This window comes from Anolis carolinensis, chromosome 4 (genome assembly GCF_035594765.1).
Source record: "Anolis carolinensis isolate JA03-04 chromosome 4, rAnoCar3.1.pri, whole genome shotgun sequence".
In the NCBI taxonomy this organism is placed as follows: domain Eukaryota; kingdom Metazoa; phylum Chordata; class Lepidosauria; order Squamata; family Dactyloidae; genus Anolis; species Anolis carolinensis.
In genome coordinates this window covers 135148749-135163918 of record NC_085844.1, presented here as the reverse complement: position 1 = coordinate 135163918, position 15170 = coordinate 135148749, and the positions used below count along the sequence as shown (strand labels likewise).

Genomic DNA, 15170 nt, shown 5'->3' with positions numbered 1-15170 from the left:
CTGTTAGTATTAGAAATGAAGTGAAGAAGTGAAGACAAATTATAATTACAGTAGAGTCTCACTCATCCAATGTAAACAGGCTGGCAAAATGTCAGATAAGAGAATGTTGTTGGATAATAAGGAGGGATTAAGGAAAAGTAGTTTGTTGGTGAGAGACAGCTATTTTTCTAGGCAGCAACGTGCAGCTGGCCTCTCTGAGCACCAGGTGCTTGCTGGGAGACAAAATTCTTGTCCCGCCCGGCAAGCATCCAGTGCTTGGAGAGGCCTACTGCATGTTGCTGCCTAGAAATGCAGTGGGCCTTTCCAAGCACCGGGTGCTTTCCAGGAGGGACAAGACTTTTCCTTTTTGGCAAGCACCTGGTGCTTGGAGAGGCCTGCTGCATGTTGCTGCCTAGAAAAACAGCTGTTTCTCAGCAACACACAGCGGGTCTCTCCAAGTGCCAGGCACCCGCTGGGAGGAATTAAACGTAGCCAGTGTGTCAGATAATACAGAGTGTCGGATAAGCAGAGGTCTTTTCTCATTAACACTGATGACCATGTTAATTCTTTTTATTTCTCAGACTTGCAAGATCACCGCAGGTAATCTCCATTCCATATGCATGACTGTCTGGTAAAATCAAGCAACTAATTGATAGCCATTTTAGAAGGAACTAAAGACTGTATAGTTGTTTCTTGGATTTTCTTTATCACTTTTATTTCAATATTAATGACTGTTTCTACCCACTGTTTTTCTCTTCCATCCTCCCCTCCCACACTTGAAGAAGAAAGGAGCCAGAAACTGCAGATATTAATGCTGCCTATGGATTCTTTTTCCTTCTCTGTTTGATGGGAAATTATTCATTAAACAAGAAACCTGCATCTGCTGAAAATGCAAACTATGACATACTAGCATGGATATAGCACTCCTTCAGTTCATATTGAGGTTTCAGAAATTATTTAGCTTTTTCTTTCCTTAGTTTTGAATCAACCAAGACACTTGATTGCATTTGATTTCAGACAGAACACTTCTGATTGCAGTATAATGACCCTGGCTGCATCTACTTAATGTTTCATAAAAATTATAATGCATTCTTATTGTTCGTTACAGGTCCAAGCTTCTCTCACTGAAGATGCAGCTCCCAGATCAGGAGGCCCAGGTTGCACAGTTAATCAAGCCATAGGTGCAAATGCAAACTCAGGTCAAAATGACTGGCTTTCCTATCAATAGAAGAGGATAATCCACTCAGCCCATCGTCTCTTCTCTGCAGGAAGGAAGATAAAAGGGCCAAGAGACAAAGATTCAGGCAGCCAGAGGACATGGGTCCTCTTCCTAAAAACGAAAGACATCAGGCATGAAGACTTGAAAATGCTTTTGTTTGGGCCGAATTGAAATGAACAGGAGTACCCTTGTGGTGCTCCCTTTTATTTCAATGGGTTCTGCGTAAGAGAATTTAGAGTTGGATTGTGCCCATCCACTTCCCAGGTATATAACTGCATAATTATTTATGTTATATAAGATTTTGCAATAGACTACTGCTTTTCTGGCTAGCTTTTAAAGAAACATAGGAGACCCTATTGCATGCTTTTTGCTGTCGTGATTCGACCTTAGTTTATAATCATTAGACATTCTTTCTGCTCTTCTCAAAATATTTTCAATTGCTTATACCAACCTTTCAGGTGTTCTCGTCATTGATTTTTCTCATATAGAGTATTGCAAAGCAGCTGTTCTTAATGAATTCATAGCAAAACAACTGAATGAATACACTTAATAATAAAGAGAAGAAAATGGTGGACACTGTCCAGCAGGAATTTGAAAGAAATGGCAGTTTCATAAAGGAAGAGCAGTTCTATTCATTTCAGTTCCAAGTGAAAATTTTGTTTCTCGGAAAACTGTTCTGTTTATTTCCTAGTTGTATTTTAAACTATCTGTGCACTTGCCTGTCTGAATGCTTAATTCTACCACTTTCTGTAAAGATATTTGTGCTGGTAACCTTCCTTGTGTCCACATGTCCAAACATGCATACCACGTTGCCTGAGATTTCAGGGCCCAAACATGAAGGCTATTGGGCTTATGATGGCACAGGGGCAGGGACTTCTGATGTTATGGGAGAGGGGGCAGCAAATGTTGGCAACTAAGCCAAAACTTATTCTGATTCAACTGATTATGGTAATATGCATGAAGGCAATCGGGCTGAGTGGAATCAAAAATAAGATAAACCCCACCAAACAGGTAATGGGAATATCAAACTCAGGAGGAAGAATAATTGGACCAAGATCCTACATCAGGAGATATAACTATGGAATCTTAGCTTTATCCCTGTAGCCACATCTTCCAATGACTGCCCCCTTACCCAAAAACATCCACCTTACAAGCAGTGCATCTTGTCCCAATATGACAATTTCTGTGCTGCTAAAAAGCAAGGAGGCACTGCACTGCTTCAGAGGTATGTTTCAGGAGACCTTTGGTTATTATGTGATCAGAAGAGATATCTGACCTATGCACTGGCCATAAAAATGAATTGCAGCTGTGCGAATCACTCGTGCAGCATTGCAATTCATGAACAGCATGCCAACCCAGGTATTTTTGGTAGGTAGAATAATATATCTAGTATCTGCAGTTGTTGCAAGTACTCTCACTAGGGCTCGCAGTCCATGTGGCCTTAACCTACAGGGAACCTTCTGAACCAGGGGTTTTTGAGGGGCCCTTTGCAGCTGCTGGAACTTATAAATGGCTCACCTCCAGCAGTCAGGAGTTTTTCACCAGATTATGTACTGGGGCTGTAACCGGTTCTATAACACAAAAGCTTAAGGATTGTGACATGTGCCCCATTCCTTCCTTTCATTAAATAGCACCTTGATCCTAAGTGCATGCACCTACCATCTCTTTCCTTAGTTCCAAGTCGTCATTCCCTGGGTTTTTGACACACCAACATTGCACAAGCACAACATACATACAGTCTCTTCGCACTAATCACAAGAGCTCTGGTGCCATTTTGGAATGGGTGGAGGTGTATGTCCAGAGCTTAAAATAGCCTTGCATATAAAAATTATACTTTCTCCAGTATTATTTCCCTGAGATTTGTCTTCCCACCAGGAGATCTGTAATATTATAGAAATTCCTCGAGATTTCAGCTGGTATTGTGAGAATTGGCAGCTGTAATAAACACACACACACACACACACACATATATATATATATATATATAAAGGTTATTCTTATTTTCCTTTGATTTATCCCCCTGAGTCAAATTCAGATTAAGAAAAATGTGGAAGCTAATCCTTTGAAACATTTAAAGGAGAATTAAACCTGCATTTGAAAATGACACTGTGCCCACTTATTCATGTTCCAAAACAAACAAACAAGCAAGGGACCATTAAAATAGACCCAACTGTAGACCCCTAATAAAGTGTTTCTGTAAACAGTTCTTAAAAGTAGTACAGACTCTACTATGACTGTGTGCTTTTACAGTTAAGTGTTTATGCAGTTGTGTGGGCTGGATAGAGTTTTCTGCAAACCTTTTTGCTTTGAGAATTGTGCTATGCTTGGACAGTGTCAATAATTCACAATGATAGATTATTATGAACCCTGTTTGATGAACAAATAGCTAATAGTCTTATAGTGAAAGCAAGCTAAGTAGTATAAGAGTGCAATTCACACACTACTGGAACAATCATGAAAATACACTATTTTCTTAAAGATGTGAAATGCACCGATTTCTTGTTATGCGCCGTCTTTTTTGTGTTATGATTAAATAAACGGTGTAGTTTTTCATATTGTTTGCTAAATTTAATATTGAGTTTGTATGTATTTAAAATAAACACAATTTCTAAAATCTGTGAATAGAAATCATTTCTGAAATATAGCCCAAAGTTGTAACCAGACAGTTCATATCCATAATAAAATGTTTGGATTACAGAGTGAGGAGCTGGTAAGCCACTGTGCTCTATTCCAACTCTATGGTATAAATATTGCTAAACAAGAAATGGAAAATGTAAACATTATGTGAAGCGACAGAATGGAACATATTCAATCAGAAAATTACATAAATACAAATCTAAGGAAATACAAATCTAAGAAGAGATGGGTATGGTATTAATAGAGAAGCGAGATGTAGGAAGAACCCTGAGCGGCTACAATGCTTAGTCAGGCCAATTACAACAACAGGAAAATCCATCTCCAAATGTATGCTCCGGCTATAGTGGCAGAGCAGGAACCAGTTAAAAAAACCTTATGCTAGAGTCCAGGAAAAATGATCATCTTACCAAACACAAAATAAGAAAGCAGAACCAAACGCTGCATATGTGAATATTATCTGATAGCCAGCCAGTATAGCAGTCAAATGGACCAAATCATTAGAAGCAGAAGGCCGAGAAGCTGAATTCTCTGCAAAAACAAGACTAAGAGATAATTGTCACACAAACCAGTGCTAATTCCCAAATTAGAGTAAAACTAAAGCATATCAAATCAATCATTATGTCACAATACAACCTGGAGAGTACTCTTGTAGATTAAACCTATCATGCTTGGGAGCAAGAAATACTCGACTAAAACCAGCGCCAATGTTAGGGAAGAATGCTAACATACATTATTGTAGCCAGAAAGGAAAGAAAAGCTTCCCTGGATCTCCTGAAACTCTTCAAGCAGTTATAGACAGACAAGAAACAAAAAGGTTAGATACCTGAATGCAACTGTTCAGCAAGTTGTGCACAGGAACAAAGAAAATTACTATAGCAATTGATACATAGATATAGAAGATGACTACAAAATAAGTAGAACAAGAGTGCTCTTCTGCAAGATCTGAGAAATCAAAGGGAAATTTAAACCAAGGGTGGGAATGGTATACAAACAGCAGGCACACATCACATGATCAAGAAGAAATGAAAAGACAGTAGAAACAATACAGTGAGGAATTATTTAAGAGAAATAAAAGGATGAAAGATCCATCCAGAGAAGAACCATCTGAAGACGAACATAGAATTCTAGAAAGTGAAGTGGAAGTTGCACCGAAAGTACATGGGAAAAACATACCAATATAATTGTTTCCTGGAATAGAGACAAAATTCATTCAAATTCTAAATAATATCTGTCAACTACTATGGAAAGCAAATCAATGACACTCAAATTGAAAACACCCAGTATGCATTCTGAACCCCAAGAAAGGAGAAGCTAAGATTGGAGTAACCATCAGACAATTGCATTAGTCTCTTAGACAAATAAGAGTGATGCTCAAATTTTTAAAAGAATTTTTTCTATGTATAGATGTTTTCCAGATGCTGAAGTAGGTTTTGAAAAGAAGTTGGCATGAGAATCAAATTTCAAACATGGGAAAGTGGAGCACACAAAATAATTTCAGAAGAAGATTAGTCTGTGTTCATTAGATTATTGCAAAGCCTTTAATTATGTAGATAATGAAAAACGATGACCGCTTTAAAATAAATAAATGGGCCAACACATATAACCTGGGGAAGGGGCCACTATCAGTACAGAATATGGAGAAAGATGATGAGGATATTGAGATGAGGAGTCAAACATGTATTTTATCATCTTATCTGATTAATTCATACACATAACAAATCAAATGGGAAGGTGGATTAAAAGTGGAGGGAAAAGTTGTTAAAATTAGAGGAAGGAACAAAACATAATTTAAGCTACGCACATAACACCATACTACTACCATAAGATTGCAAAGACTTTGAATGACTATTGAGGAAAGGAAGAAAGTTCAAAAGCATTAAGAAAACAAAAGCACTAAGAAAACAAGAATAATAATCACAACTTTGAAACTATTTTGAAGACATCAAAATGATTATTTTTGTTGGCCACAATTGTAAGTCATTAGTCAAGAAGCCAGGGACTTGCAATGGCAATAGTGAAGGAAATAGATGCTCAAATGTGAAGTTACATTACTGAATAAAAGAATCAGAATCATCTTTGCCATGTTATTCAAATTCTATGTATGGTTGTGAAAGCTGGACAGTAAAGAAAGTGACACCATGGATTGCCAAAAAACAAACAAACAAAAGAATATATGGGTCTGAAAACTAGACAAGTCTGAACTTTGCCTCAAAGTCCAATGGCTAAATTGAAGCTATTGTACATAGACACTGTCGCAGATTGTTCCTCTTCCATGGAAAGAGGAACCCAATAAACCTCTGCTTGTATTGTATTTGTTCTCCAAATAAAAATCTGATGCAAAAAACCAAAAAACAAAAACAAAAACAGCTACTTCCTCCTCAGTAGCTTTACAAATTATATTAAAAAACTATGTTTCCTCTAAACATTAGGTGCAGATTGGGTTAACAGTTCTATGGCAGAGAGTCAGCAAACATCACCCAGGAGGATTGCAAATGCAAAAATATTTATTACATCATCTTTGCAGATAGGTCCAAATGTCTCTAAATCCTCTCTTCTTTTTGTGTTGCCCTCCTCACTTGGCTCTCAGTGTTCTCCTTTTCAATCTTTCTTCCTCATCCCCATGCTGTCATCACACATTCATTCCAATTACTCAGCTATTTGTTATAAAATTGTTCTGTACCCAAGAGTTCTTCCAACCTCCCACAGCTTTCCTTCAATAAAGGAGCAGGTGGTTTAGTTTCTCTAAAGATGAGGCCCTCTTTACTCCTTGCTCTGCTACAGACATATACAGCAAACTCAAAAAATTGGAATCATGTTGGAAACATAAGCATGGATAAATTAGCCTAAACTATGGGGGAAATTATTAGGCACACATTCCGCTAACAAAAGCACATATGCACATACAGCAACATTGTGCATTGTGCTTGCATTATTACATTTCTCAAAACTCTATATTTCACACCAAAAGGTAGTGATCAGACAAATGTGTTTACTGTGCAGATGCAAGTACAACACGAGAGCAGTAGTTTGGTACTTGGAGGCTACGTCAAAAATGAAAAGGTCACAGAGAGATGTAGGGGGTCTTTCAAATGGATTGGGAGGAGCCAGCCTTCCGAGGTGTGATGGGACAAAGGGCAGCATATTCTGAAGGTAAGAATCATAGTATTTGGCTGTGGTGGGGTCTGCATTCAGTATGCATTCAGTCAGGAAAAAAAATATGGTGTGCATACTGATAGAAAAGGGAGTATTTCCTAATGTGATGAGGATATATATATATATATATAAATATATAAAATTCTAAACACCAAAAACTAGGACCACTTTGAACCGAATTCTGCATCAGTCAGAATTTCCCTATAATTCTGGTGCAAATTTCAGATTGAAAATAGCACTCAGATAATAAGCATTCTGCTATAATGTATAATTAAACAATGGTGGGTCACTCACACAATATACAAGCATTATAGTGAATTGCAACAATACATAACATGGTTGTTGTATGTCTTTCGGGCTGTGCGGCCATGTTCCAGAAGTATTCACACATCCCGAAAGACATACAACAACCTGTGAACCCGGCCATGAAAGCCTTTGACAACACATTAATACATAACATATTTCCTGTTGTTCATTGGGGCCTCCCATTGTACAATGGCACTCATTGCACACCAAGAAATTACAGATCAAAACATGTTTATACAGTTTATGTGTACTGAGAAACGTGCAATCTCTACCTTTGCAATGGTCTCAGTGGCTTAGATGCATTTTGGTTCTCCTCCTGAGATCATTGCACAGTCGACTTTGCAAGATCATATAAATCAAATGTATGCAATTGTAAGTCAGTTTACAGTTATATAACTTCCCAATAGGATGCCAGCCATTATTTATATTTTGGTAATGATAAATAGAATTTTGTGTGTTTCGAATGATGAAGAAGGTATTTGATAATGTAGACTGATAAATACAACACTAGAAATCACTAATTTCTTTCGTATTAGAGAAGTGGCAAGAACATAAGTAGCAGCAATATTATGCCTGGAGGTCAGTGAGGGATCACATAGCCCTGGCACTCCCAGTCAATATTAGTCCCTGACAGAAGCGTTCACGTCTATAGATTTCCTCTCTGTCAATTAAATCTCTTCATTTGATTCATACATAATTTTTCAAGTAGACTTACTATATTAAAAAATTAGTTGATCCAGTTCAAACTGGCCTTGGATCCTACAAAAAGGTATTGGCAAATCTTCTTGATGTCTGACTCCTAGCAGAAGACTGCCTTGGCCACCTCCTGCTTTCATTGTTTCACATATATGTCATTTGGGATATACAGAACCATAGCATCAGTCCATCAATTGATAGATTTGATCCTTCAAGCTGTGTTGGACTGTGCTATATAAATAAATGATATTTCTGGTATCTTTAGTTTATCCTAGGAGCCACACTTAATTCCACAGATATTTGAAGCCCTCTTTAGAGCTTGAATTTTGGCCAACTCAAGGAAGTGTAAGGTCAGCATAATCCAATGGCAATATTTAGGGCACATCATAATAAGGAGCCAGAGTGGTGTAGTGGTTGAAATGTTGGACTTCTACTCTGGAGAGAAGTGTTTGAATTCCTACCCAGCCATGAAACTCACTGGGGAACCAAGGGCAAGTTACACTTTTCATCCTTAAAAGAAGACAATGGCAATCCTCTTCTGAAAGAATCTCAACAAGGAACCCCTGCTATAGGTTCACTTTAGGGTCACCATAGATAAGAAACAATGTGAAGGCACACAACAACAACAAAAACAACAATAACAACAATAATTAGTGGAGGGCACATCCACATTATTCCAGGGAAAGAGAACACAATATTCTATGTCTGTAGCCACAATCAAGTGGGAGGTCCAATAATTCTTATGTCTAGTAGAGTGTTATTGAAAAATTATCCCTTAGTCTGCAATGAATTTTTTTGCCAGAGTCACTTGTAGAGGGTTCCAAATTTTGCCATTCGCTTTATTTAGCAAATGGAAAAATGGCAAATTGATGCCTTGGAGAAAGTAGTGTTGGACAAATAGGATGAAGAGGATAAGCATGAATCCGAATAAGGGACAAAAATAGTCTACTATTGAAAGAGGGTCTATGGTGGTCAAATGAGCTAAACAACAACAACAACAACATATTTCATTTCTTACCCATCTCTCCCCAAGGCTTGAGATGGGTTAAAACACTTAAAGGAAGGCCCGTTTACATTAACCAAAAATTATGCCTCTCTGCTATATTACTAACCAAGGATTTCCCTTTCGACCGCTTCACAAATTCTGGGTTGCCAGAATTGCCATGTGTTGTGGCGAATCCAACAACCATAATTGGGGGAGTGGGGAACCCGTTACTTCATGCCCCACATCACCTAGCTTACTTTTAAGCCAATTCTACAGGGGGGAAATGCCGACCATGTGGCTCCCCCCCCCCCCATTCCTTTTGGGGCAACACGGAAAGCTTCCTGTGTTGCCACAGTGGCGGCATATACCAGTTCTGAGCTAATTGATCCACAGAGCCCCACTAGAAGTTCCTTTGCATCATGAGATGGGAGCCTGTGGGCTTTGTGGGTTAACTAGAGCTGAACTGGCATATCTGGCCAAATTAAGCCCCATCTGATGGGGTCTTCAGTGTCTTGCAGGCATTAAAATGGGGAATGAGAGGCATAGCAAGCCATACAGAGAACCAGAAACTCATTTCCTGTACCTGACTATTGGAACATGTTATTAGTTATTATTACAATGGCCGTTGTCTGAATGAAAATAAAACTTGACTTGATTTTAGTCAAGGTCAGTAATATCCTAAGGTAAAAAGGAAAAAACATTGCTTAGCTAGCAAAAACTGATCTTTCCACATTCATGCTCATTTCAACCCATTTTTTAATTTGCATCCATGCTCCTTTCTTCTTATTCCTCTGTGGGCTTTAGAAGAGCAAGAAACTGACCAATGGTGTACGAATGACACTGGAGTGTCGGGAGGAATCCTTTCCTTTCACACTAAAAGAAAGTACAACATAATCATGCCCCTTGTCTCTGCTCTATGCTGTGGCTGCAATCTCTGGGGCTAAAACCTGTCAGGCAGCAAGGTGTTATTTCAAATAATTTCAAGAAAGGTAGAGAAAAACAAAATAATAAAATAATAGCTATGGGAAGTTTCTCCTTGAATCAGGAATGAGGAATCTGCCTGAACTAACGGAAACTGGAATCTCACAACACCTGCAGACACAAACGCTGGTTGCCTCACCAATGCTTCACAACAGATATATGCCTGAACAGCTGCATGTTAAAATTATCTGTAATCATGAAATCAGCAGAAAAATTATGTAAGTCTCAGTGATCTCACTGAAACAAACCTAAGGTAAAGGGAAAGGTTTTTCCCTGACATTAAGTCTAATTGTGTCCAACTTTGGGGGTTGCTGCTCATTTCCATTTCTAAGCTGAAGAGCCGGCATTGTCCATAGATGCCTCCATGGTCTATTGGCCGGCATGACTGCATGGAGTGACGTTACCTTCTCGCAGGAGCGGTACCTATTGATCTAGCAGCCTAGCATGTTTCCGAACTGCTAGGTTGATAGAAGCTGGGGTTAACAACGGAAACTCACCCTGCTCCCTGGATTCGAATTGCCAACCTTTCAGTTAGCAAATTCAGCAGCTCAGTGGTTTAATCCACTATGCCACTGGGGGCAGCCTACATGTTTCTAATTCTGTTTTAGGCAGCATTATTTTTTTTTAATGTACTTAACCCATACAGTTTCTTTAAAAATAAATAAAACAAATGAGATTGCAACTCAAGCTATAAGGTAAGTTGTATTTGAAATAATGCCCCTAGGAAGCTTGCATCATTGTGTCATGTACAGTTGATGATTTCCAACTAACCAGGAAAGTAGTGAATTATATTAAAATATATTAATTATATATTATATTTACATGTAATATTACTAATAATATTACAGTAAATTGATACAGTACAATATATAATTTATTACCAGTATTGTACTATGCTAATAATATAATATTGTATGTAAATTTAATTTGTAAGCCACTCTGAGTTCCCTTCGGAGTGAGAAGGGCGGCATATAAATGTAGCAAATAAATAAATAAATAAATAAATAGTTTGATACTGTAGTAAATACAAGTTAGATCTACACTGTCATACAATCCAGTTAAATGCAGTTAATCTGTATTCTGAAACTGCATTATATGGTAGCATAGATCCAGTCACAGAGTCTATTTTTTTCATCACATGAGGAAATTTCAGCGTCCTAAGATCCTTCTGTATCAGTTGAACCAGGGAGCCCCACGCTGCTCATCACACAACATAACCTTACTTCCAGCGGAGCTCTGTCACTCAACTATGGTGGCAACGTCCTACAACGTTGCATAGCCAACACAGGAGCCTTCCCATGTTCCATTAGGAACAATGGGGCTACATCATGAGTATTGCCCCACTGCCCCCCGATTTGCCAGTGAAGCTGGCAAAGCGATCCAGAGGACCTCATCGATGTGATGAGGTCCTGTGTCAATCAGCACCAATTTAATCACAATAGCTAAACTGAAACTTCACTTTCAGAGGCAGTATACCTCTAAGTGAAGGATTCAAGCACCAAACAGTACTTCCAAGAGTAAGATTTGGTTACGGTCATGATCTCTATGCCTTTCCTGGTTATACCCAGATACGTCTGGTTGATTAGGCTGTTGCATTAGATTAGGCTGTTGCATTAGAAATACTTTGTGCAAAAGTTACCATTGAACAAGTGGTCAAAACAAAATGCTGAATGTATAACCAAATATGATGTTGGAGGATTCTTGAGGAAGATAACTTCTAATTGACATAATTAAATGCCCGTCAAATTGACTGGATGGATTTGTAGTTTTGCTCTTGTGTTTGCTGACTTCTGCCATTGTCACTGGAATTAATAAATAAAGGTAATAATCATGAAAAAAATTCCAAACAAAATTCTAAATTCAATATTAGCACAATATCGTTATTAGGTATACCCAAAGTTTACAAAGAAGTATATCCAGAGTTTTAAAAGTGTGTTTTGAGTTCTCCAGAATGTTTCATAATTAAGCAAGATGATAAACAAAGCATATAGAAAATGGGAAGGGAAAAATAATGCAGGTTAGTGTGTAAACTTCATGATCTGCATTTGATTGTAAACTTAAAATGGAAAATAGGAAGAGATTGTAGAAATTCAATTTGAATTTAAAAGAAATTGGGGGTACAGTACACCTACACTGCAGAAATAATACAGTTTGACATCACTTTACCTGCCATGGCTCAATATTGTGGAATGATGGAATTTGTAGTGTTACACGATCTTAAGCCTTCTCTGCCAAAGCAAGCTGATGTCTTACTGAACTACAAATCCCAGAATTTCAAGGTACTGAGTCATGGCATTTAAAGTGATGTCAAACTACATTAGTTTGACAGTGTAGATGCAGCCTCGGATACTTTCAGGTACCACAGCCCTTCCTGTATCCTACTGAGAAGAAGCAAATAAGCACAAAGATGACACTGCACTTTAGATACTATCAAATGCAGCTGTTCATTATCATTTGCCAAAAGTCACAAGTTTTTTAACAGAAGGAAAAAGTGAACAACACACAAACAAACTTTTACTTTTCAATGACAAATGTATGCTCCCACCTTCCTACCTAAGGCATTGAGGAATCATATACTGCAGATTTTAGCACACAATCCCATGGTGACTATTGTTACTGCAACTTCTACAGTAACACTGAGCAGTTGTCACTGTTCTCCAATATTTTCCTTAATTCCTAGACTAACATTGTAATGTTGTGTTTCTTTTACTGTTTTTTCACCTTGTGGGCCTTTCTTTTTTAGGGACAATTGCACAATGATAGTCTTTATTCATGATCGGATTGGATGAGGGAGAACAGATTGAAATTGAATCCAGACAAGACAGAGGTCCTCCTGGTCAGTCGTAGGGCTGAACAGGGAATAGCGTTACAGCCTGTGTTGGATGGGGTCGCACTCCCCCTGAAGACACAGGTTCACAGTCTGGGTGTGATCCTGGACTCATCGCTGAGCCTGGAGCCCCAGGTTTCTGCGGTGGCCAGGGGAGCATTTGCACAACTAAGACTTATGCGCCAGCTGCGCCCGTTCCTTGGGAGGTCTGATTTGGTCACGGTGGTCCACGCCCTGGTTACATCCCGTTTGGACTACTGCAATGCCCTCTACGTGGGGTTGCCTTTGAATACGGCCCAGAAGCTCCAACTAGTACAACAGGCGGCAGCCAGATTAATAACTGGGGTGACTTACAGGGAGCGCACCACCCCCTTGTTAAGCCAGCTCCACTGGCTGCCGATATGCTACCGAGCCCAATTCAAAGTGCTGGTTTTGGCCTATAAAGCCCTAAACGGTTCCGGCCCAATCTACTTGTCCGAACGTATCTCCTCCTATGAGCCAGCAAGATCCCTGAGATCATCTGGTGAGGCCCTGCTCTCGGTCCCACCTGCCTCGGAGGCGCAGCTGGTGGGAATGAGGGACAGGGCCTTCTCGGTGGTGGCTCCCCGGCTGTAGAACACGTTCCCAAGAGAGATGTGTCAAATTCCAACCCTGTTGGGCTTCAGAAAAGCCCTAAAAACATGGCTGTGTGCCCAGGCTTTTAATCAATAAATGGCGAAGATGACACGGACTGAACTATGGACAAAGCATGAGGACGAACGGATCTGATTTTATGTTTGAAATGTATATTTTTAATTCATAATGTATTTTAATACTTTTAACTGTCTTATGTGCTGTTTTATATTGGTTTGTATGGGCATCTAATTGTTGCCACTGTTGTAAGCCACCCTGAGTCCCTTCGGGTGAGAATGGCGGGATAAAAATGTGAGAAATAAATAATAAATAAATGATTGGACAACATGCTCCTTAACTAAGAGCCACACCATCATATATCATAAGTCAGGATTTGAGTAAGCTCTTCATTTTTTTCTATTTGTATTATTTTAAAATGTATTAAAACATACTAAAGATGAAGCTCAATTAACAACAACAACAACAACAACAACAACAACAACAACAACAACAAATCTGTATTTATGTCCCGCTTTTCTCCCTCATGGGATCCAAAGTGTCTTTAAGTATTCTAACTAATCTTTACATATTCTAACCAACATTTTGTTTTCTTTCCATAGACTGGTCTTGGAATTGTAAAGCAGTCAGGAAACAAGCAGGGTAAAATATCTGGGAACCTTTTCATGTGTTGAATAGTTATTGTCGAAATTCAGCTTTTCTTTTCTTGCCTTTAAGAAGCAGATCAATGAAGAGTGAATCCTAATACTGATGCAATTACTGTTTCAAACTCTGAGTGTCGCTGTTTGCTGTATGAATACAATTTTAGCTGTCCTTCTACAGAGAATGCACAAACCCACATTCGTAAGTCTGGAAGAATAGATTTGCCACAAGAAAAAAATGGGCAATTTTTCGAGACTGTATAGCAGCACTATCATAATAAGATGATAAATATAACATTACAGCCATCTGACAGTGACTATCAAGAAATGGATGAAAGAAGACTATGCTTCCAGAAAAGATTTTTCCTTTGTTTCTGCTGGTCATGGTTTTAGGAGCAGATTCCGGGCAAATACAGCATTTCCTGAAGAAATGGACAAAAACTCTTTTATTGATGATGTTGCAAAGGATTTTGGACTGGATTTGAAAGAACTGTCCAATGGTGAAGTCCAGATAATGTCCAGAGGTATGAAACAGTATTTTGTACTTGATTTGGGATATAACCATTTGTTTTTCAATGATAGAATTGCTAGGGAACTGATATGCCAACAAGTGGAAAGGTATCTATTAAAATTTGAGATTTTTGTCCATGACAAAGTGACTTTTTAATGGCTCATTTTGAAATAGCAGATATTAATGACAATGCACCCAGCTTTCCTGTGGGAAATCAGGAAAACTCATTGCTGAAAACTCAGGTTTCAGAATATGATTTTGTTTACCAGAAACTCAGGATCCAGATCTGAACATCATCTCTATCCAGAACTACCAACACAGTGGTAACTAACATTTTTCCCTGGAAGTACAGGATGGTACTGATGGAATGAAACATGCAGAATTGGTCATTGAAAAGTTATTTGAGAAGAACAGAAAATGCATAATCTGATTCTCATGGCTGCTGACTAAGGAGAACGAGTTAAGATTGTTCTTATTCAAATCTGTGTTGCTGTTGCAGATGTGAACAACACTGTTACTGTTCTGAAAATATCCTTAAAGTACCCCAAGTCTTAAGGTTGGATGCAAAGGACTTTGAAGAGGAAGTAAATTCAAAGGTGATGTAT

At 38.6% G+C, this 15170-nt stretch overlaps 1 protein-coding gene across 15 annotated transcripts in view; it reads left to right on the top strand.

Moving 5' to 3' along the window:
• LOC100555853 (protocadherin beta-14) overlaps positions 1 to 3814 on the top strand; it is a 154872-nt gene extending 151058 nt beyond the window's left edge. For 14 of the 15 annotated variants that reach the window (XR_010005738.1, XR_010005739.1, XM_016993038.2 and 11 more), the window contains exon 2: positions 1088 to 3814. Coding sequence is in view for 12 of the 15 variants with exons in the window: in XM_016993038.2 (XP_016848527.2) it covers positions 1088 to 1207 (120 nt within the window). In the remaining 3 variants the exon portion in view is untranslated. The remainder of the gene's footprint in view (positions 1 to 1087) is intronic. The other variant, XR_010005737.1, reaches the window with a different exon arrangement.
• The last annotated feature ends 11356 nt before the right edge of the window (positions 3815 to 15170 follow it).